Source organism: Chenopodium quinoa, unplaced genomic scaffold (genome assembly GCF_001683475.1).
Source record: "Chenopodium quinoa cultivar QQ74 unplaced genomic scaffold, ASM168347v1, whole genome shotgun sequence".
NCBI lineage: Eukaryota > Viridiplantae > Streptophyta > Magnoliopsida > Caryophyllales > Amaranthaceae > Chenopodium > Chenopodium quinoa.
In genome coordinates, this window is record NW_018743327.1 from 5,012,973 (window position 1) to 5,034,666 (window position 21,694).

The 21,694-nt window shown below is 43.0% G+C and overlaps 1 protein-coding gene across 1 annotated transcript; it reads right to left on the reverse strand.

The window, feature by feature from the left end:
• Positions 1 to 18,562: 18,562 nt before the first annotated feature.
• On the reverse strand, positions 18,563 to 20,194 carry LOC110737325. Its single transcript, XM_021917685.1, has 2 exons — positions 19,685 to 20,194; positions 18,563 to 18,679 (listed from the first exon to the last, which is right to left on the reverse strand). The coding sequence occupies exons 1-2, from the start codon at positions 20,192 to 20,194 to the stop codon at positions 18,563 to 18,565; spliced, it is 627 nt and encodes a 208-aa protein (XP_021773377.1).
• Positions 20,195 to 21,694: the final 1,500 nt, after the last annotated feature.

Sequence of the window (21,694 nt, forward strand, 5' to 3'; positions counted from 1 at the left end):
AAATATGATCATAAACAAATTACTTCTCAAAACCCACCCAAATTGTGCATATAATGTGCACACTACAAACTCCCTCACCTCACTATTTCACTCACTAATAGCTCCCCCAAGCCAAGCTTGGGACTAGTAACCAATGGGGCAAAGAAGGATTGTAATGTGGTTAATAAACAATAAAAGGGCAGAAGCAACAACATGGATAGCAAGAAGGGAACAAATGTATCTAAATAAATCTGAAGGCTACCTAAAAGAATGAACGCCTTCGTTCTCATCATGTGCATAATAACGAGTCATGAAACACTACTCATAGTTGCAAACCAATACTCAAATTCATTGACATACCAGGAACTAACACATATTCCTAACCAAATCAACTAGTCAAGCACTATATTCACAAGTAGTTGGACAAAATTGACGCATGTTTAGGAATCCAAGTAATTAAACTTCAAATCATGACCAATAAATCCACAATGCTTATCATCATATACCAAGAATCAAAACAAATTTTCTCAAGTATGGGGCACAGGGAAGGAAGATTTACAATTCATTGGAATATATTTTTGGATTTTTATTTTTATTTTTTGTAAGCAATAAATTTAACCTAAGAAAGAAATAAAATCTATAATAAGCACAGTAAAAGAAAAAAAATATAAAAATAAAAAGAGAGATTGAAAGATATACCACATGACACGAGAACCTCCCCCCAAGCTAAATTAGACAATGTCCTCATTGTCTTAAAGGGAAGCTAGTAGTCAATGTGAATACTCTTCATCATCACCACATCAATGTCACCAAAGCCTCGAGGATTGCAATGCATCTCTTTGGAACAAAATTGGGCAAGGAAGAAACAAAGTGTTAGTGGGAAAAAGTTCAAATTTGAGTCAGGTACACTATTCTGATCATAACTTTTGATATACAAATGATAATACAGTTATTATAATTGCATTGGAAAGTGGACTTGAAGAGCTTTCCAAAAATAGGTCACACGCCAAAATCCAATAAGAAACGCAAAAGTTATGGCCTGTCGAAATTGACAAAGTTTGCTGACGTGAACCCGCGCCCGACCGGGCGAGCTTAGCCGACCGAATACGAGTGCAATTCAGCTTGTTCTTCTCCTTTCAAATCAGCCTTCTAGATCAAAATCTACACAAAAATAAACTCCCACAAGCATAAGATACACTCTCCTTACCTCTCTAAAACAAAAAACAAAAACACACAACAAAAAGAAAAGACTAAACTAAAAAAAACAATAAAATACGGGTTGCCTCCCGCAAAGCGCTAGTTTATCAAGGTCCCGCTCGACCATACTCCTCCTCTCAATCGGAGGAATTCAACGCCTTGAGTAACTTATCAAATGCTCCTGCAAACATTTCATTAAGCACTATATAGGGCTTAATTGCAAGCACATTAATCCTTACAAAGACAAGGTTAGGAGCACATAAAGAGAACTCAAGATAGAAGGAAAGATCAAAAGAAAGAGATGAAAATACACCACAACCTTCTACTTCCTCCGCTAAAAATTTAGAATTCATAGAACGAACATGGAGGTAGTCATTGTCTTTATCATCCAATAATGACTTGAAAATTTTACCCTCACAAATAACCTCATCATCAACAAAGGAATTTTCAACCACCGTTTCTACAACTAATGATTTTTCAATCACCGATTCGTCGACCAATGATTTTTCAACCACAAATTCTATAACCGATGGTTCTTCATCCTAAAAAACATTCATATTATTATAGTGTCCATAGACTTTTTCATCAAGAGCCTTCCAATACCTTTCATTAGCAACTAATCGTTTCCGAATATGATCATATGTATATGGAAAGACTCTAAAATCATTAGGAGCATGCACGAAAAACTCACTATAACGGCATTCAGGATTTTCATGACAAAGACGTTGACAAGAACAGTAGTTTGGTGCCGCATAAAAATCATAAAATTCTTGTAGTGACATAAGTATGGATATTTTCAACTCATAAGGAATATAAGGGGAAATAAAATTAGACACTAATAACAACTAGAAATAAAAATAAAACCGTTTCCCCAGCAACGGCGCCAAATTTTGACAGGGTAAAGTCGTATCCCCAAATCAAAAATAATTCCTAAATCCTCTAACTAATGTAGATAGGGAATTAGGGTCGAATCCACAGAGAAACGAGTCTTTCTATTTATAATTAATTAATATAATCTAGATTATAAAGTAACCAAAATATAAAGATCGAAGGAAACTAAACTACGAAGAGTAAAAGTGGTAAAGAATAAAAGTAGGAGGAAAAACAATGAATAAAAGGCCTAGGGCATAGGTTCACCAATAAATAATATTCCAGGGTAAAACATAATAATCAATCATCAATGCATACAATAATCAGATCATAAAGGGCTTTCGCTACGTATTACAATCACACAATTAATTACCGGTATTAAATCTCATCTCTCGAATCTCGACTTAACCATTTATAAATTAACCTGCCTATTAAAACTAGACCTAAACATTAATTCTCATATGTCGAATCTCGAATCAATATTGTCAAACTCATGCATAAAAGATCTGCGCAAATCTAGCCACAAAGCATTAAATCAATCATAGGAAATTAATCTAGCATTGACAATTAACAACAATAAATTACCCCTTCATATTATTTATGGATCCCCACAAACCCTAGAAAGAAACTTACTTACACATAATTAAAATTAAATTAATCAAAGCGATTAAAGAAAGCATGATAAAAAGCAAGATTCAAGAGAAGAGAATAATAGTATTAAAGTAATAAGAAAACAATTTAATAAATCTTGAAGTGAATAAAGAAAAGTCGAAAACAAAACAAAAACAAAAACTAAACAACGTAAAAGTTAAACTAAGAAAAGAAATTAACAAACTAAAAACTAAGGGTTCGATTGGCATTGCCGTGGTTTTCTGTTTTTCGGTTTTTTGTTTTCTAAAAGTATATGATATGTGTCCCATAATGAATCAAAAATTATATAAACTTATCAAAATTATGATAATTTTGAAAACTGACAATAGAAAAGTGGAAACACATTTTTCTTGTTTTCTGTTTTTGGCTTTTGGTTTTCAAAAAAACAGAAAACTGAAAACCAAAACTGATGCCAAACAAGCCCTAAACTATAATAAAACTTGCGTAACTTCTACGTACTACTTGTTTTGGGTGTTTTTAGTCCCTCGGGAGAGTTACAGCTCGAAGATTGGTCCGGTGCGGCCTGTACCTGCAAAACAACGGAGACTCCTGTTGGTTGGAGTTCCGCCTCCAACGATCAAGTTAGAACGCGTAGGAGTGAGTAAAAAGTGCGGAAAAAGATAAAGATGAGATCTTTATAGATCCCGAGATCAGGTGCTTTCTCTGATGTGAAAGAAATGCAGGTGATGTAATAAATGATTCAATGCCCTTCATAATGGGGAATCTCTCCCTATTTATAGGGTCATGGGAAAATGTGCCCTTATTCTAGGTCATATGACCTAGATTTGGTGGGCTATGACAAGTTATGGGGAATCGGGCCTGCCATTCCATGACATGACAGTGGGGTCCACGTGTTAGTATTCGGTTGGTTTTGTTTAGACCAATGCTGGGCGGACAAGTGTCCTAATTCTGGGCGGGCACGTGTCTTATTCTCATGCCGCCACGTGGCAGGGTAATTTTACCCAAAACATTTGCCCCTGTCACAGAGGTGACGTGGCACGCCACAGGGCGTCTGTGACACATGTCAGCGCCTCATTTGGTGAAGTAAAAATTTACTGTTCTCCCTCTGGGGGATTACCGAGGTGCCCCGGAATTACCCCTCTATAAAAGTAATTTTTTGACCCTCATTTCACGCATCTTTGCGTGAAATTTGAGAGAGTTTCTAGAGAATTTTCACAAAAAATTGTATATTCTGCCGCTTGTTACTGTCCGTCTGCACCAACCGGCTCATTTCAAGTCAACCGTATCTTTCTCAAGGTAACCGTCTGGCTCTCTTCTGTTTAAACTTTTAAAATTTCCGCCTGTGTTTGTTTTTCCTTTGCTTTCATAAAATGGTTTCACAAACACATTCGGCACGGCCTAGGATAGCTGTCAGCCGGTAACCTAGGACGGCTGAATCTAGGACTAGGGGTGCCGTTTGCCCCACTCTTCATCCGTCCCCCAATCCAACCGTCTTTGTGTCTGTGCAGGACACCATGGCTAGAACCAAACGAACAGCTAGAACTGAAGAGAGGGATGGCTCCATTAGGGTGCCTCGGAGCGAGGTGTATTATGATAAACCAGGCACCCTAAGCACTCCGGAAGACTCAATTCTGGACATGCCGGTTGGTCAGCAGGAAACTGAATATGACCGGGGGTCTTCCCACTCTTTCTCCCTCTCAACCTCAACCTCTGACTCAGGCGGCTCCGAAACTGAACAGGAGCCGTCCGAAAAACCTGATGAGGAGCCCGCTTCCCCTGCGAGGGGTCAAGGTGAGGCGTCCTCTTCCCTTCAAGACGAATACACCCCTTACTTCACACACATTTCCCTTTCCACCCAGAAAATAATGCTGAAGGGGTTGAGTGACTTTAGGGACACTTATGTCATGGGGGCCGGATATGAAGTCAAAGTGTCAGCTTTGTTGGATGATGTATTCTGGCCCCTTAGCTAAATCTATAAGAACACTGCATTCGGCTGCTATGCCGCAGTGATACAGGCGGTCCTGAGGTTTCCCTTGGATCCGGCCATTGAGGCGATCCTAGACGGGTTCCGCCTGGGGGTGTGGAAACTCACCCCAAATTCATGGGTGAACATCCTGTGGTATGTAGCCGCCTGCAGGATGCAAAACATTGAACCTAGATTTGAGGCGTTTGCTTCTATGCACTATTGAGCAAAGCCCCTCAGTCAGCTGGCCCCGACTGGTACACCCTTACTAGCAATAAGGGGTACATGATGACACTTGGGAAGGAGTCCAAGTGGAAGGACTGGAGGAACAAATTCTATATAACCACTTCCCCAGACACCAGCCGGAATGCCAAGTTCAACTCTTGGAACCAGAACCCTTATCTCTTAGGCCAAAAGGCCCTTCTCCCGCCTGTCTCTGAAGAAGGTTGGGATCAAATCCTTGACCCTGGGTTGTTTAAGGTGGAAGTGCAGGCAATAGAGGGGGGTTCTGAGAAGGAAATCAGGTTCAACAGCTACATCCCCCAATATGAATGGCTCAAGGACCCGACCTATTTGGCCGCCTGTGGCCTGAGCTTAGAAAAAGGAAGAGGTGGGTAGACGGATGGGGGTTATATCATGCATGCTTTACTTATAACAAAAGAATTTTATTGTTGTTTTCTAACCACCCATCCGGCCTTTTTGCAGAAGAAGCAATGTCTCAGCTTACCCCAAACAAGAAGCCAAGCGGCACCGCCTCCGCCTACCGCCAGATGATGAACAAGAAAAATCAGATCTTCAAGCGGGAGCAGCTTGAACATGTAAGTCCTTCTTTCATCCGGCCTTTTCTCATTAACTTAGCCTTAATTTCACTAACTGGTGAACCTTTGTACAGGAGGGCTCAGTGAAGCCTCCAGTCGTCCCTAGGGTGAACCTCAAGCCCCCCAAGAGGACTGTAGAAGAGGCGGCTCCGACTCCCCCCAAGCGCTCCCGGAAGACTGTGGCTCACAAGCCATCCGCCAACAACTCCGAGTCTCACCCCTCTACCGGCGGTAAATCGTCGGCTGCTCTCTCTGCTCTAAAGCAGGCGTCCGAATCCAAAGCTTCCAAGGATTCGCCGTCTGCTGGAGCAGACTCCCCTGATAAGCGCCGCAACAAGCAGGTCCAGGACCTGGTTGTCATTTCAGGTACTTGAGTTTTCACTTCTCTTCATTTTATTATTATTTTTTTTTACTAAGTATAGCTTATCATGCGGCCTTATCATGCGGCCTTTTGCTTATGCCGGATGCATGTGTAGTAACACCCAAATTTATTCTATCTTTTGCCGAATGCATGCATATAATCACCTAGTCTTGTTTTCTCTTTTCATGCCGGATGTGTATACTCTTAACACCCAACTTGATTCTTGTTATGCAGAAGCCCCCTCCCAAGCTCCAGACCTTAGAGAAATTGCTAAGGAAATGCTCCAAAAAGGAGTCACTACTGAGTAGTGAGACTCCATCCGGGGAGTTGGCAGCATGAACCTGGATGCTATCCTTGCTCTTCTCGCTGAGGTGAGAACTTAATATATTTCAACTTGAAATCTCATTCGGATCGCTTGTTTTGCTAACATCCCTTTTCTCTTGTCCGGATGCAGGCTATGCTGCGAGTGAATGGGCTCAAAAAGCCATTCAAGGAGAAGACCAAGGAGGTAAGAGCTGTCAACCTTAGGGCCGCCTCCAATCTTAACAGAGCACAATATGATGTAAACAAGAATGAGTTGCTAACTCGGGATATCCTGTATTCTCGGGCGGCTGCCAACTTTGCAGGTTAAGAAGGATTTGGAGGCGGCTCAGCAGAAGGTGGCTGAGCTCAAGGGGGAGCTGAAGACAACCAAGGTGGAGCTTTACAAGTTACAGGACATCGACAGAGACACAACCAGTCTCCGTCGTCAGGTCGAGAACTTAAAGGAAAAACTTGCCAACCAGGAGGAGCAGCTCAGATCCAAGTATGAGAAGCGCGCTGAAGAGGAGAAGTGCAAGCTCATAGAGGAGAATGAGGCCGACTGTGCCAATCGAATGGAGATGGCATGGAAGGCTCTCTTTCCTAATGACGATTACTCCATCTGGGAGTATCGTTATGAGCAGGCGACTGACGCCTTGGATCAAGAGCAGCAGGAGCAGGCGGAGGCTCTGGCAGAGGAGCAGGCGGAGGAGGGAGCCTTGGATGGGGAGCACCGGGATCAAGCTGGGGATCAAACTGTCGATCATCCCGCCAATGAGAAGGAAGGGGCGGATGATAATGAAGAGCAGTTGGGTCCCGGGGCTAATTAAGCTGTTTCTGAGTTTTTTCTGCGACCGTATTGCCATAATGAATGCATTTCCGGCCTCCGTGCCGAGTATCTCCTTGTTTCTTTACCGACCGTGGGGTCGGGTCACTTAACAACAATTTTTTTTATGTCTTCGGCTGTTTAGCCGTTTAACAATATTTGGCTGACCACGGGATCAGCTTTTTAATTAATGATGAATCATCCGGCCGTTAGGTCGGTTTCTTTTTATACTTTGCGTTTAAGCGTTTAAATTTTGCATTTGAATTTGGGCTTGATAGGTATGGCATACCGGATGCTTTGCCCCTGGACGGCTGTGCGCTTGGGTTTACAAGTTGGTTGATTGATTGGAAATTGGTGATACCAAAGAAGGGTATGACTGATTTCTAGGTCAATCAATCACTAAGGTGATTGCCCCAAGCCAAGCACACAACCGGCCATATGATCAGACGACGCTGAATGCAGGCGGTCTTTCGACCTTGATGTCATGGTTGGATGACTAGTTATGCTACAAATATTACAGGTGCATGAATTAGAATATAAAATTTGCTTACTCCGCCTGCTATTCTTTTATTACGATAGAAGACGGACTTGTATTTTCCAGGCAGCCTCAGGTGCCTTCAACAGGTTTAAGCTATCCTACTAGGGCCAACTTTAGAATCGGTCCTTCTGTGTAGGTTGATAATCACAATTTTTTTCTAATTATACTTAGCCTGTTTTCCCCATTTAGGGAGACTGTATAATTTCTGGGAGTAACATAAGTTAAAACTTGGGTCAATAGCCGGGTGATATAATGACCATCCGGTTTCATAAGAACGATTTGTTCTTCAAGTCACTAGGGGCAGGCGGCTATGAGTTAGTCGATCAGACCGTTCAATCTTTGCCGTCTGTATGTGTTGGTAGAGCAAACAATAGAATGCTCTATGCGACGATAACACCTGGAGGGGCGTCGCCGGACGCCATGTTTCGCATTGGAGCAGGCAAATTTATAAAATGTCCAACCATCCGGCTTAGAGCCTCATGCCCTGTTTGAAGGGCGGTTGTATAGCCACTAAGCCTTTTTATGCTTAGTTTGATCTCTGGCCATTGGCCTCTTATTCAGATCTGTACTGATCAAACGGTTTTGTCTGCTTCTCAAGCGGGCAGCTAACATAGTAGGGCGCATGTATGTTAAATAAACAACATGATAAATAACTAAAAAACATAATTTCAAAACAGGAAGCAACTTCTTCATTCATAGGCTTACTATTCACAAAAAATTTACAATGCTTAGAAGTAGCACTTTTTGATATTGTCTACATTCCAAGTTCTGGGCAGCCGCCTACCGTCTGGTGTCACCAGGCGGTAGGTGCCGTCTCTTACTTCTTCATAGATCCGGTAGGGACCTTCCCAATTGGGAGTTAACTTTCCAAGTTCATTCGCCTTACCGGTTGCCTCCATTTTTCACAACACAAGATCGTCCACTTTCAAGGGACGCTTGTGCACTTTCTTGTTGTAGGCTCTGGTAATTCTCAGACGGTATATCTCATGGCGCAGGGCAGCATTGCCCCTACGTTCCGGGAGGGAGTCCAATGCAAGCCGCATGGCCTCCCAATTTGCCTCTTCATCATATAGCATGACTCTTAGAGTAGGCTCATAGCGCTCAATGGGCAAGACGGCCTCAGCTCCATAAACCATGAGGAATGGGGTTTCGCCGGTTGCCCCCTTTGCAGTAGTCCGGATGGCCCATAGGACATGGATTAATTCTTCTGCCCATAGACCACCGGCTCTTTCAATTTTCTTCTTTATGCCGTCTGAGATGAGCTTGTTAAAGGCTTCAACTTGGCCGTTTGCTTGGGGTCGGCCGACTGAAGCAAAGTAGCTGGAGATTCCCTGATCTCCTAACCAAGTTATGAGTTGAGGTGTTTCAAACGGAGGGCCATTATCAAACACCATAGACATAGGTACCCCAAACCGGGTGATGATGTTCTTCCAAATGAAAGAGATGACATACTTTGTCTTAATGTTCTTGACCGCCTCTGCCTCCACCCACTTGGTGAAGTAATCCACAGCCACCAGAATGTAGCGTTTTCCGCCTGGATCAGGCGTATAAGGACCAAGGATGTCCATGCCCCATTTAGCAAACGGGACCGGGCTGTGGATTTCCGTCAAATCAGTAGCCGGACGGTGGATCATTTTGCCAAACCTTTGACACTTGTCACATTTTCTAACCATTTCCATGGCATCTGATTCAAGAGTTGGCCAGAAGTAATGTCGTCTGGCTGTGACAGCCAAAGACCTGCCGCCTATATGGGAGGCACAGAACCTCGCATGTAGGTCTTCGAGAATCTCCTTCCCCTTCTCTGGGGTAACACACTTCAACAGAGGCTTAAGGAAACCAGCCTTGAAGAGTTCTCTGTTTCTCATCTCGAAGGTTGCAGCTCGCTTTTTTAGGATGGCCGCCTCCTGTGGTGAATCCGGAAGCGTTCCATCAGTAAGGTAAGCCCGAATGCCATCCATCCAGGTGGAACTTTGGTCAATAATTCCAATGGGCTCTTCATGTATACTTCTTTTTTCTAGGACTTCCCAAAAGACTAACCGAGGTGTGTCACAGCAGGCGGAGGAGGCTAACTTGGACAATGCATCCACCTGATTGTTGTCTGACCTAGGAACTTGACTCAAGTGGAATTCTTCAAGTGTCCCGGCCTCTTCTTTGACCACCTAAAGATATTTGATCATAGCCGGATGAGTTGCTTCAAAGATGCCCTCATACTGGCTAACAACCAATTGCGAATCAGAGTAGGCGTCAATTTTTGTTGCCCCAGCCGCCTTACACATACGGATGCCGGCTAGTAGGGCCTCATACTCCGCCTCATTGTTTGAGGCCTGAAACTTAAATCGTAGTGCATACTCAAATTTATCTCCTTTAGGAGACTCATAGATGATGCCTGCACCAGAACCATTTTTTGTAGAGCTCCCGTCTACATACACCTTCCAAACCTGATTGGGATTATCCAGGGGAACCGGACGTGTCATTTCAACAATGAAGTCGGCAAACGCCTGACCCTTCACTGCCTTCCGTGGTTCGTAAGTGATTTCAAGACTTTGCATTTCAATAGCCCATTTTAACATTCTACCGGATGACTCCAAGAAGACATTGGCCGCTTGAGAGGTTGGTCTGTATATATAAAAATCGGATTTGCCAAGAAGTAGGGTTTCAACTTCTTGGATGCCATATAAAGAGCAAGGCCAAATTTTTCAACCATGGGGTACCGGAGCTCAGCATTCCTAAGAACATGGCTAACGAAATAGACAGGGAGCTGGATGCCGCCTCTTTCAGCAAGGAGAACGGCGCTGAGGGCATGATCAGAGACAACTAGATACACGAATAACATCTCTTTGGGCAGAGGGCTGACTAGCCTTGGCAAAGAGTGCAAGTGTTCGTTCAATTTCTGAAAGGCCGCCTCAGCATCATCCCCCCATTCAAACCTAGTCTTCTTCCTGATTGCTTGGAAAAAGTAAAGGCATTTGTCACCTGACCGGCTGAGAAATCTTCCCAAGGCCGCCATACAACCAGTTAGCTTCTAAACCTCTTTAACTGTACGGGGTGACTTCATGTCGATTACCGCATGTATCTTCTCGGGGTTAGCCTCTATTCCCCTTTGATAAATTAAAAATCTGAGAAAATTCCTAGACTTAACACTAAAAACACATTTCTTTGGATTTAACATAACCCTATGTCGCCTGAGTGTGGTGAAGGTTTCTCGAAGATCAGCAAGGTGATCCGCCTGGAGCTTTGATTTGACTATCATATCATCAATGTACGCCTCTACATTCCTTCCAATTTGATTTATGAAAACTGTGTTAATCATTCGTTGGAAAGTAGCAGGCGCATTTTTCAAACCAAACGACATCACCTAACCCCTGATCAGTGACGAAGGCCGTCTTTTCTTGATCTTTCTTCCACAGGGGGATCTGGTGGAAACCTGAGTAGGCATCCATGAAACTCATCAAGGCATGGCCGGTTGTAGAGTCAACAAGGCTGTCGATCTTTGGAAGAAGGTAGCTGTCCTTTGGACATGCCTTGTTGAGATCCGTATAGTTAACACACATGTGCCAGGTACCATTCGGCTTCTTCACAAGCACAACATTCGCAACCCAATCAAGGAAGTTACATGGCCGAATGAACCCAACTTCTAACAATTTTTTGACTTCGGCGCCTGCCGCCTGACTTCTTTCTTCGCCGTGGTTTCTTTTCTTCTGCCGGATGGGCTTTCTCTTTGGATCCACGGCGAGCTTGTGGACAGCGAGATCCGGGCTGACGTCTGGCATCTCTTCCACTACAAAGGAAAAGATGTCTTTGAATTCTTTCAACAGAAGGTGTAAGTCTACACCTAACTTAGCATAAGCAGCCGTCCCAACCTTTACAGTTCGATCCGGACGACTGTCCCCAAAGCGAGATCAATATTCTCACCAGTCGGCTGCGGACGGAGCTCATCTGACCGCTCTCCGGTCAGTGATTGCTATTTCTTTTCTTTCTTCACCTCCACCAGCTGAGCAACTTTTCTTTTCTTTCCGGCTGCTGGTGGGGCTTGGCTGGTATCCTTGACATCGTCAAGGTCTATTGGTTCTTGCCCCTGACCATCTGGGGCCACTATATCCTTGATAGCCGAGAGATAGCACTCCCGGTCCGTCTTCTGATCTCCGTTCAAAGAACCAACAGAGCCATCATCTTTTTCATACTTGATCAGCATGAGCGAAGGGATGATTACCACCTTGGCTTCGTTGAGGGTGGGCCGACCTAAAATAATGTTATAGGCGGTCAACTCTTCAACAACCAAGAACTTGACAACCAGATTCGTCCTTCTCCTTTTTCTCCCAGCCGGATGGGTAAGTCAATTCGGTCGGCTGGGTACACCATTCCACCCCCAAAACCAACCAGGGGGTGGGATACCGGGTGCATGATGTTGGGCTTGTACTTCAGCTTTTGCAAGCACTTGTAACTGATGATATCTGAGGAGCTGCCGGTGTCTATAAGTATTTGTCCAACCAGCTGGTGGGCGACTTTACACTCAATGACGACCGGATCGTCGTGCGGGCGGCAGACCCTGCCCCTGTCCTTCTCAGTAATCAGGACATCAGGGAAGGTACTGCTAGCAGACGCCTGCTCCTCATCAACAGCCGAGTCCATCTGCCTCAGATGGCTCTTGGTGCCCCGAATAGTAGGGCCTCCACAGGAGAATCCACCTGCTATGGTGTAGACCGGATCTTTATCAGTGTCCGTGCTACTAGTAGGCTGGATGGTCTTTGACGACTGTCCTGGATTCTTCCCCTTGGACTTGGAGATGTAAGACTTCAACATCCCTTTGTCCGCTAGACGATCCAACGCCCTTTGAAGACAAAAGTAGTCGTTGGTATCGTGGCCAACTTCTTCGTGAAATTGGCAAAATTTGTTCTTGTTCCGCTTTTGGAGGGAACTCTTCATAGGATTCGGCTTCTCAAGGGTTAGCCAATCCTTAATCTCCATGAAAATGGAGTTGCAATCTTTGTTAAACTTGTACTTGGGGACGTACGGCTTAAACTCCTTCTTTTTCTTCCGGGACGGTTGATCAGAGTCATCCACCGCCCAGACTTCCTTTCTCTTCTTGTTCTCTTCCTTCTTTTTTTCCGGCTGGTTAGGGCGGCTGTCTTTTGGTTTATCGGACTTCTTAGAGTCCGACTAATTTCCAGACGAGCAGAGGTCGGTCTTCTGTATAAAGCTTTCGGCCTCCCTCAATGCCGCCTGTAGGGTGAATTGATCAGGATAGAATAGGTCGTTAAACTACCACCCTAATCAAATTAACACTTTATAAAGCCTAAACCTACACTAAGCTAGTTAGTAGCAAGTTAAGGGTCGAACCACTAGGGAAGCACGCTAATTCAACATCTAATATCACTAATGCAAGAGTAAAAAGGGGATTGTTTTGTTGGTTTTGTTGAGTAGAACACTAAAACTACAAGTAAGCTAGAAAATGATGATTAAAATCAATAGAAAATGATGCTAGGGATTCGGGGGTTTCAAACATGCATTAGAAAGAGGGGAATAATGATAGTTATCATGATGAAAATGCCAAAGAACACAAGATTCTACCTAAACAATTCATTCTCATGCAATAGTCTAGGAAAATCAATAAAAGAAGTCAATGCTAATAGGATCATTCAAATACATCCTATTAGACACAAGAAAATCAAGAGAATAAAGAAGCACAATACATGAAACTCCATTTTAACAACTCATTCTCATGAAATCATTAAAATAGAGGTGATCTTAATCTAGTTCAAATCATTTTCATGCATTTAAACTAGGAGGCAATCAAATAAAGTGCAACAATAATCCCAAGCCATTAAAAATCATGTCTTTCATCAATTTAAGGCATGTAATCAATCCAACTATCATCATTCATCCATCATTCAATACATATCTTCCACCCCCTTCCCCTAGCTAAGAGTTTAGCCTAGATAAGGGAGATTAAACATAATATCAAAACTAGAAATAAACACAAGAAACTCAAAACAAAACATGATTGAAATATATGAAATCAATAACAACAAGATAAACTAATAAGATAGACAAAAATAAGTAACAATAAAACAAATAAATAATATTAAAGGAAAGGAGAAGAGATTACTAAATAAAGGATTGAAGAAAGATGAAAACTTGGATACTTGCTTGATTGATGGAAGATTAAAGCTTGAGTAAAGTTGAATAAAATAAAGGAAGCTTGAATAACAATCTATTTTCTCCCTCTAGATTAGGCTAATGTTCTATGGAATTAGTACTCAATGTCCCCCTATTACAAAGAGTCCCGTCTATATATATGTGGCTCCACCCAAAAGAAAGAGACTTGGAAAACAAGGCGCAAATAAATCGTAAACCCAGCCGTGCGCGCCCACACAGATGAGCTGCGCGCCCGCACACAATGTTAGTGCGCCCTCTCAACGTAGTGCGCGGCCGCAACTTTGAGGGTACGGGGAAAATGAGGGCGCCGCACATGAGTCCTACGCGCCCGCACATCGGTGTGTGCGCCCGCACACAAGTCGCGCATAGGGTCGCACAAACTCTCTAGTTTTGCTCTGTTTCTTCAGTCTGGTTTTACGGGTTTTGACAGGGTTGCGCGACCGCAAAGCCTCACATGTGCGCCCACACAGAAGCCGCACAGTACCCCGCGCACAATAGATAGCTTGGCTTCTTAATATCCTCTTTCTTTCGGCACATAATACCTACAAAACCAAAGCATGGAGATCAAAATAAAAACAAAGCGAGAAGACTAAGAGAAGGGAAGATTAGGGAGAAAAGGAAAGAGGAAGCAAAACTAAGTAAAAATGCTTAGAAAAAGGGCCAAACAAGCGCAAATGAGGGGAAAATCCTTAGAGAAAAAGGATAAAAGAGTGGCATAAATGCCACTCATCAAAATCCCCCACACTTGCCTCTTGCTTGTCCTCAAGCAAGGAAAACCGGAACGAAAAGACAAACACAACAAACATAACATGACAAGGTTTTCGCAAAACCAATCAAACCTCAAGGTAATGGAATGCTCAATTTGAACTCATTTGCAAATAAATGCACCAAAGAATACTTATCTTTCTCAATTCAAGGAGGAAAGGCACATTCCAAGATGCTCAAGGTTGAAAAAGACAAACCTAAGCTAAGCGTAGAGAACCAATGATTTCTTTCTCCGCCCTAGCCCCAACCAAGACAGTCCGCGTTCTCTCCACTAGCTTCAATTCATCCCCTATCTAGATCCTCATGGTTCCTCGAGGGAATCGAAAAAAGAAAATTTTATGTGGAGTCATAAGGTCATCCCGACATCTCAACTATGCATACTCTCTCTATAGGGTTGAAATCTATCTCCCTCCATTGTTCTTTGACCACGCCCCTCTAGAATCCAAGGGTCTTAAGTAGGGTTGTAATGTCATGGCTAAGGGTTATGGTTGGGAAACAATTTGAAAACTTTGGTGGCAATTCCTAAGTGAAGCGTAAGAGTGGCCATCTCTCAAGAACATCCTAAGAATTGAACCTATTCTTCAAACTCACAACCTTTCAAAACAAACCCACCACGTTACTTCAATATTTTTCATTTTTTTTCATTTTTTCATTTTTTTCATGAGTTTCAAGTCCTTTCAACTTTCTTTCCAAGCCTTTTTGTGTACTCTTTTCATGAATAGCCTTTCAAAACCTTATTTGAATCAAATTACACAACTTTCTTGCTCAATTCCAACATTATCAAACTCGAACCTCACAAGTCAATGCTTCACTAACTACAAGGGTTGGTAGAACATAGGCCGATAGGTTAGTAATATGGCTAAGTCAAGAAAGGGTAAATAAGGCTCAAATTGGTTAGAAAGAGGGTGAATGTAAAAATGAAAACCAAATTTGTAACAAAATACAAAGAAAACAAAGAAAAATGAGAAGAAATGCCCTCTTCCTCCTCTAGAGTTATATGGTCACGATCTTGGGAGCTAGACGCCAACACAAAGATAAAGACATGCATAGTTGAGGATCCTAAGTGCCGCTCACAAGAATGATGAAGGCTAGAACAAATGACGCTCACACGGGATAAGAAATATAGCAAATACTAACCAAGGGAATCCTATCCACCATAAAGAGCAACACCATCTTACCACTTTCCCGTGAGCTAAGGGTTCAAACGTCCTCAAAAGTTCTAAACCGGGCTACCTTAGCTTACAATGTGTCTAACTCAACCCAAAGCATTCTCAAACCGTGTAAACCCTCATCAATTAGGAAGATAAGCATTCAAAGACACATCGAGGCAAACCAATCCAAAAGAGTGAGCAGTTTACACATCAAAAATCATTTCAAATTGTCATAATTACGCTTGTAACACAAAAAGGGAAAAACAAAACAAAAGAAAGAGGAAGAAATAAAAAAGGTTCACATACGAGACATATAATTCAATTAAATCCCAATCGTCATACAAGTGATCGTTCGATAACAACATCAACGATCCCAGGTTCCATAGAACCAAAAGCAAACATCCTCGAACCATTCAACTTATTCCTAAGCTAAACATAAGCTAAACACCCAAGGAAAAAGAAAATAAAAGACAGGAAAGGTCTCACCAAATGTCGCTTGAAATGAAGACAAGATAAATTATGCAATCTCACCAAGGGGGGCTCGAATTGCTTTTTGACTTCCTTTATCTCCATTTCCAAGCTTCAAAAGTAGGCCGAAATGAAAGAAACTACTGAGATGAAACAAAAATAAAATAAAAAGTTAAAAAAAATCAAAGAAAGAAACTAAGAATTTAAACAAAATGAAGAAATAGAAATAAAATAAAATAAACTAAAAGAAATTCTGATTAAGGGAAATTTGGACTATCGGGAGTTTGGATTTTTCCTCATGGGAGCATCATCACCTACACAAACACTTGAAAATTCATTAGCAAACACTTATCAAAATCACCCAGGGACATAATCATCACAATAAAGCAGATAAATCAACATCAAGACATGATAAAGCCAACCGAACCATGAGAGCTCTACCACCTACAATGAAATCCCCCCCTCCCACACTATCATGAAGACAAGCCTTCCCCCACACTATAAAAAAAAAATCCCTTTGGCTCTTACACCCCCCCCCCACACTAAAACAATGCACCGTCCGCGGTGCGCCAAATTAAAAACATAGGGAGGGGACAAAGGGGAGAAATAAAGAACAAGGGGGGCTAGTGGCCACTAGGGCCGGCTTCGTCAGCACCTCCATCATCCTCGGTTTCATAAGAGAAACCGTCCGGAGGGATGCCGTGTGGGTCCCAACCACCGGAGTAACCCGGAGGCCAACCATAGTGACCTCAGAAGAGGTCTTGTTGCCATTGAGGCAATGGGTCGAAAGGGGCGGGAAGCTAAAGAGAGGAAGGGTGGGTAGGATCGACATATGGATAGTTGGGGTCACCCCGAAAATCACTCCCCCCGGGGGCACGATAATCGTACCCGGTTTCCGTCGGGTAGTCTACCCGTGGAACACTGTGGGAGGAGGGCCCTTTCCAAAAGGGCCAAGTAGGTTGTGATCCCTGCCACCGAGGGACCGACCCTTGTTGGGTGGCCAACGGGGGTAGTTTACCGGGGGGTGACCTCACCCCTATCCACGGCCGCACCATAAAGAGCTTGGGTTTGCAAAAACATACCCTGCTGGTTCTCCATTAAGCTTTGCATGCCAAGTTGCATGCTCATCATTTGTTGCTCAAGGCTACTCATGCCTTGATGATGTTGTTGTTGTTGTTGTTGTTGTTGTTGTTGTTGTTGTTGCTGTTGTTGCTGTTGTTGCTGTTGTTGTTGTTGTTGTTGTTGTTGCTGTTGTTGTTGGCCGGCTTCCATATTCCTTAAGCCACCCAGAGCGGTGGGTAGCACACTATTATCTCTCGGAATCTTCCATACATTCCTTGCATTCCGCTCCAGAGATGTACGGCTGGGGTATGGAAAGATACAATGGTGCTCTCTGTCAACTATCCAGTCATGAAAATTGTTGGCATCTGAAGTTCCTTGGAGGAACCCCGACCTTCTCATCTGCTGAATGTCGATGAACAGATCTTTGTCGGCCCCCACTTGAGTGCACGAGGGAAATAAGCGTTCATATTTTAGCTTCTTCGCAATCCTGGTAATCATCCTACCGAGGGCAATTTCTCCTGTCTTGTGGCCTGACTTGATTGCCTTGCAACACAAGACGAACCAATACCCCATATTGAGCGGCCCTTTCAATTCCTCCCTAGTGGCAACCCACAAAGTAAATAGCTCCTCATGAGAGAGCTTGCTCAAATCCTGCTTGCTAAACACCGCAAACCCCAGAATGCGGTGTAGAATACAGAGCACATGATGGATTATATGGTTGGCCACCGAATACCGGGTGTTGAATTCTTCATAGTCGGTAATCGTTTGCCACCATATAAATGTATCGTACTCAGGAAACAAGCTCAACGAATGGGCAAGGAGGTCCGCCTCGGGGTTCAGATCCAACAAAACATTAAGATCACTCAGACTCATAGAGTGCCGGTTGTTGAACAATTGAAAGGAAATCTGGAAGTCGTTCCCAAGAGGCTCTTTTTCAAAAGAGGCCAAGAATTCGAAAGTTGGCTCCTTATAAGTTCGGTATTGATGTTTGATGAACTCGCTCATCCCCAAGTTATCAAGGAGCGACTTTATATCGTCGTCAATCCCTAAAGCTCTCATGGAGCGTTGATCATAGTGTCGGGAGGGATTTAACTTTCGGCCGTGAAGGTCATTGAAGAACGTAGCATGGACCTTGTTCCAAAATCTCAATCTAGGGGGAACATTAGGTCCTTGAGCCTGAGTTTGTTGGGTACTTGGTTCTTCAACCATTAACCTGGGTTCCTTTCTGCTCCTTCTTTTGCTCATTATGTTCAACCAACACAAAAAACCCAACCAAAAGGAGAACTAACTTCAAACTTAACAAACAATTGGAAAACAATAACAACAACTCAAGTCTCAACAATCTGAAAAAAGGGTTAGTGCTAACAACTAACCATACAAATATAACGCCCAAGACAACAAGAATCAACAACAAAGCAGTCAATCAAAACACATTATGATAGCAAGCAATTCTCATGAAATTAGTTGCATTATCAACAATTCAAACACCAAATTTCTCAACTTAGTTTCATGAAAATGGCTTCAAAAACAATAGTATGAACAACAATGTCCCCACAATCACCAAATTTCACACTAATAACCAACAAATCCCTCACAAAGAAAACCAAAACCACCTGCAATTCACTCAAGCTAATTCATGTTTAATGACTAAAAATTTTGCATAAATAATTGAAATTAAGTAATAAAATAGAAAAATTTAGAGTTATAACACCTTGTAGAAGCTTGAACACCACCAAGAGCCTCCAAGAACACCACCTTCAATGAAGCTTGCAAACCATGAAAATGGGGGATTTTTGGGTATTTTGGAGAGAGAAAGTGGGTGAATTTGTGAGTGGAGTGAAAGTTTTTGATGGATTTGAAAGAAAATCAATGGAATTTGTGAATAATGGGTGAAATTTGAAGGTTAGGGTTTGGGTTTGTGAGGAGAGAGAAGAGAGCATGAAAATGGGGTTTCGAAAATATGAGAAAGAAATCGGGGAGAAGAGGGTTAAAAACCCGATTTTCCTGCTCTGCGCGCCCGCACAGGTGAGCTGCGCACCCGCACAGTTGATTCTGCGCGCCCGCACAGAGGTCGCGCACTAGGTCGCGCAAACTCTCTGCCTCGAGCTTCAATTTTTGATAAATTCTGTGCGGGTTCTGACAGTGAACGCGCGCCCGCACAGAGACCATGCGCGCCCGCACAGATGGCGCACAACAAGTCGCGCAAACTTCCTGACTCGAGCTTCAATTTGAGATAAAATCTGTGCGGGTTCTGACAGTGTCTGCGCGCCCGCACAGGTCACACAGTGCGCCCGCACAGATAGCGCGCACAGGGTCGCACAGAGTAGTTTTGATTTATCCTCACATCTTCGAAATAGAAAATCCTTGTTCCTTCATCATCCAAACACCTATTAACCAAAAAGGTGAAAAAAAAGTAATCAAATTCAAATTCAAATTCAAAAAGGAGAAAGTGAAATCTGAATATTCTAAAAAAAAAAGTTTAGAAAGGAGTTAGAAACTCGGGTTGCCTCCCGAGAAGCGCTTCTTTATCAGGTCACTAGCTTGACCATGAGAAAAATCCTTCAAGTGGGAGGCTTTGGATCCAAAGGATTAAGTAATTTACATTCGATGATACCAACTTCTTTCTTGCAAAAGTAATGCTTTAGACGATGACCATTAACCATGAACTTGTTACCATCCGCATCTAACTCAAAGGAGCCATAAGGAGTAGTCTTTGAAATCACAAAAGGACCCGACCACTTTGACTTGAGTTTACCTGGAAACAAATGAAGCCTTGAGTTGAAAAGCAAAACCTTGTCTCCAACCTTAAAGTTCTTGTTTCGAATATGTTGGTCATGCCACTTTTTGGTCTTCTCCTTATATAACCTTGAGCTCTCATAAGCATCATCTCTAAGCTCTTCAAGTTCATTGAGCTTAAGCAATCTCTTATCACCGGCCAAAGACAAATCCATATTAAGCTCCTTGATAGCCCACCAAGCCTTGTATTCCAATTCAACCGGCAAGTGACAAGCCTTGCCATAGACCAACCTATAAGGGGTTTTGCCTATTGGAGTCTTGTACGCCGTCCTAAGAGCCCACATCGTGTCATCAAGTTTGAGAGACCAATATTTCCTTGATTTGTTCACCATCCTTTCAAGAAGATTTTTGATTTCATGATTCAAGACCTCCACTTGTCCTTGAGTTTGAGGGTGGTAAAGTTATCCTACCTTGTAATGAACGCCATATCTCTTGAGAAGAGCTTCAAATTGTTTTTTGGCGAAATGGGAGCCTCCATCACTACTTAGCACCCTTGGAACTCCAAACCTAGGAAAGATGATCTTATTTAGGAGCTTAAGCACAACCTTGTGATCATTGGTAGGTGAGGGTATGGCTTCAATCCATTTTGTCACATAATCGACCGCTACCAAGATATATAGATTCCCACAAGAAGAAACGAAAGGTCCCATGAAATCTACCCCCCAAACATCAAAGGGTTCCACTTCTAGAATGTTTTGTTGGGGCATTTCGTCCCTCATAGTAATGCCTCCGCTCCTTTGACATCTATCACATTGCGCAACGAATTAGTGGGCGTCTCTATGAATTGTTGGCCACCATAATAAGTATTGAGAGATTTTTGCCACTGTTTTGTCAACACCACCATGTCCTCCACATGGTAGTGAGTGGCAATGCTCAAGAACACCTTGAATTTCATGATCTGGAACGCACTTCCGATAAAGGCCATCTCCACATTGCTTGAATAGTTATGGGTCATTCCAAAAGTATCTTCTCACCTCCTTGAAAAACTTCTTCTTTTGTTAAGAAGAGTACTCCGGGGGAACGAATCCACCCGCAAGATAGTTGGCTATATCCGCGTACCAAGGGGTAGAATTTGACACCAAAGCCATGAGAGCCTCGAATCCTATCTCATCATTAATCGGTACATCCTCCTTGTTCTCAAATGGTATCCTAGACAAATGATCCGCTACATAGTTCTCCGCTCCCTTCTTATCCCTCATTTCCATGTGAAAGTCTTGGAGAGATAGAACCCAACGAATCAAGCGAGGCTTTGCTTCTTTCTTGGTCATGAGATACCGCACCGCGATGTGATCCGTGTACACGATAACTTTTGAGCATATGAGATAGGACCGAAACTTATCGAATGCAAACACTACTGCCAACATCTCTTTCTCCATTGTTGTGTAATTCCTTTGAGCCTCTTCTAGAGTCCGACTTGCGTAATAGATGACACATGATTTTCCTTGTTTCTTTTGACCAAGAACGGCACCTACTGCAAAGTCACTAGCATCGCACATTAGCTCAAAAGGCAAGCTCCAATCCGGAGCTTGCACAACGGGAGAAGAAATGAGAGCTTCCTTGAGCTTACGAAACGCCTCAAGACAAGCCTCATTAAAGTAAAAAACAACCTCTTTTTTGAGTAATTCGGCCAAGGGTTTGGCGATTGAAGAAAAATCTTTTATAAACCTTCGGTAAAAACCGGCATGCCCAAGAAAAGCCCGTACTCCCGTGATGGAAGTAGGAGGGGGAAACTTTTCAATCACCAAAACCTTGGCCGGATCTACTTCAATTCCATTTTTTGAAACCTTATGGCCGAGGACAATGCCATCCTCAACCATAAAATGGCACTTTTC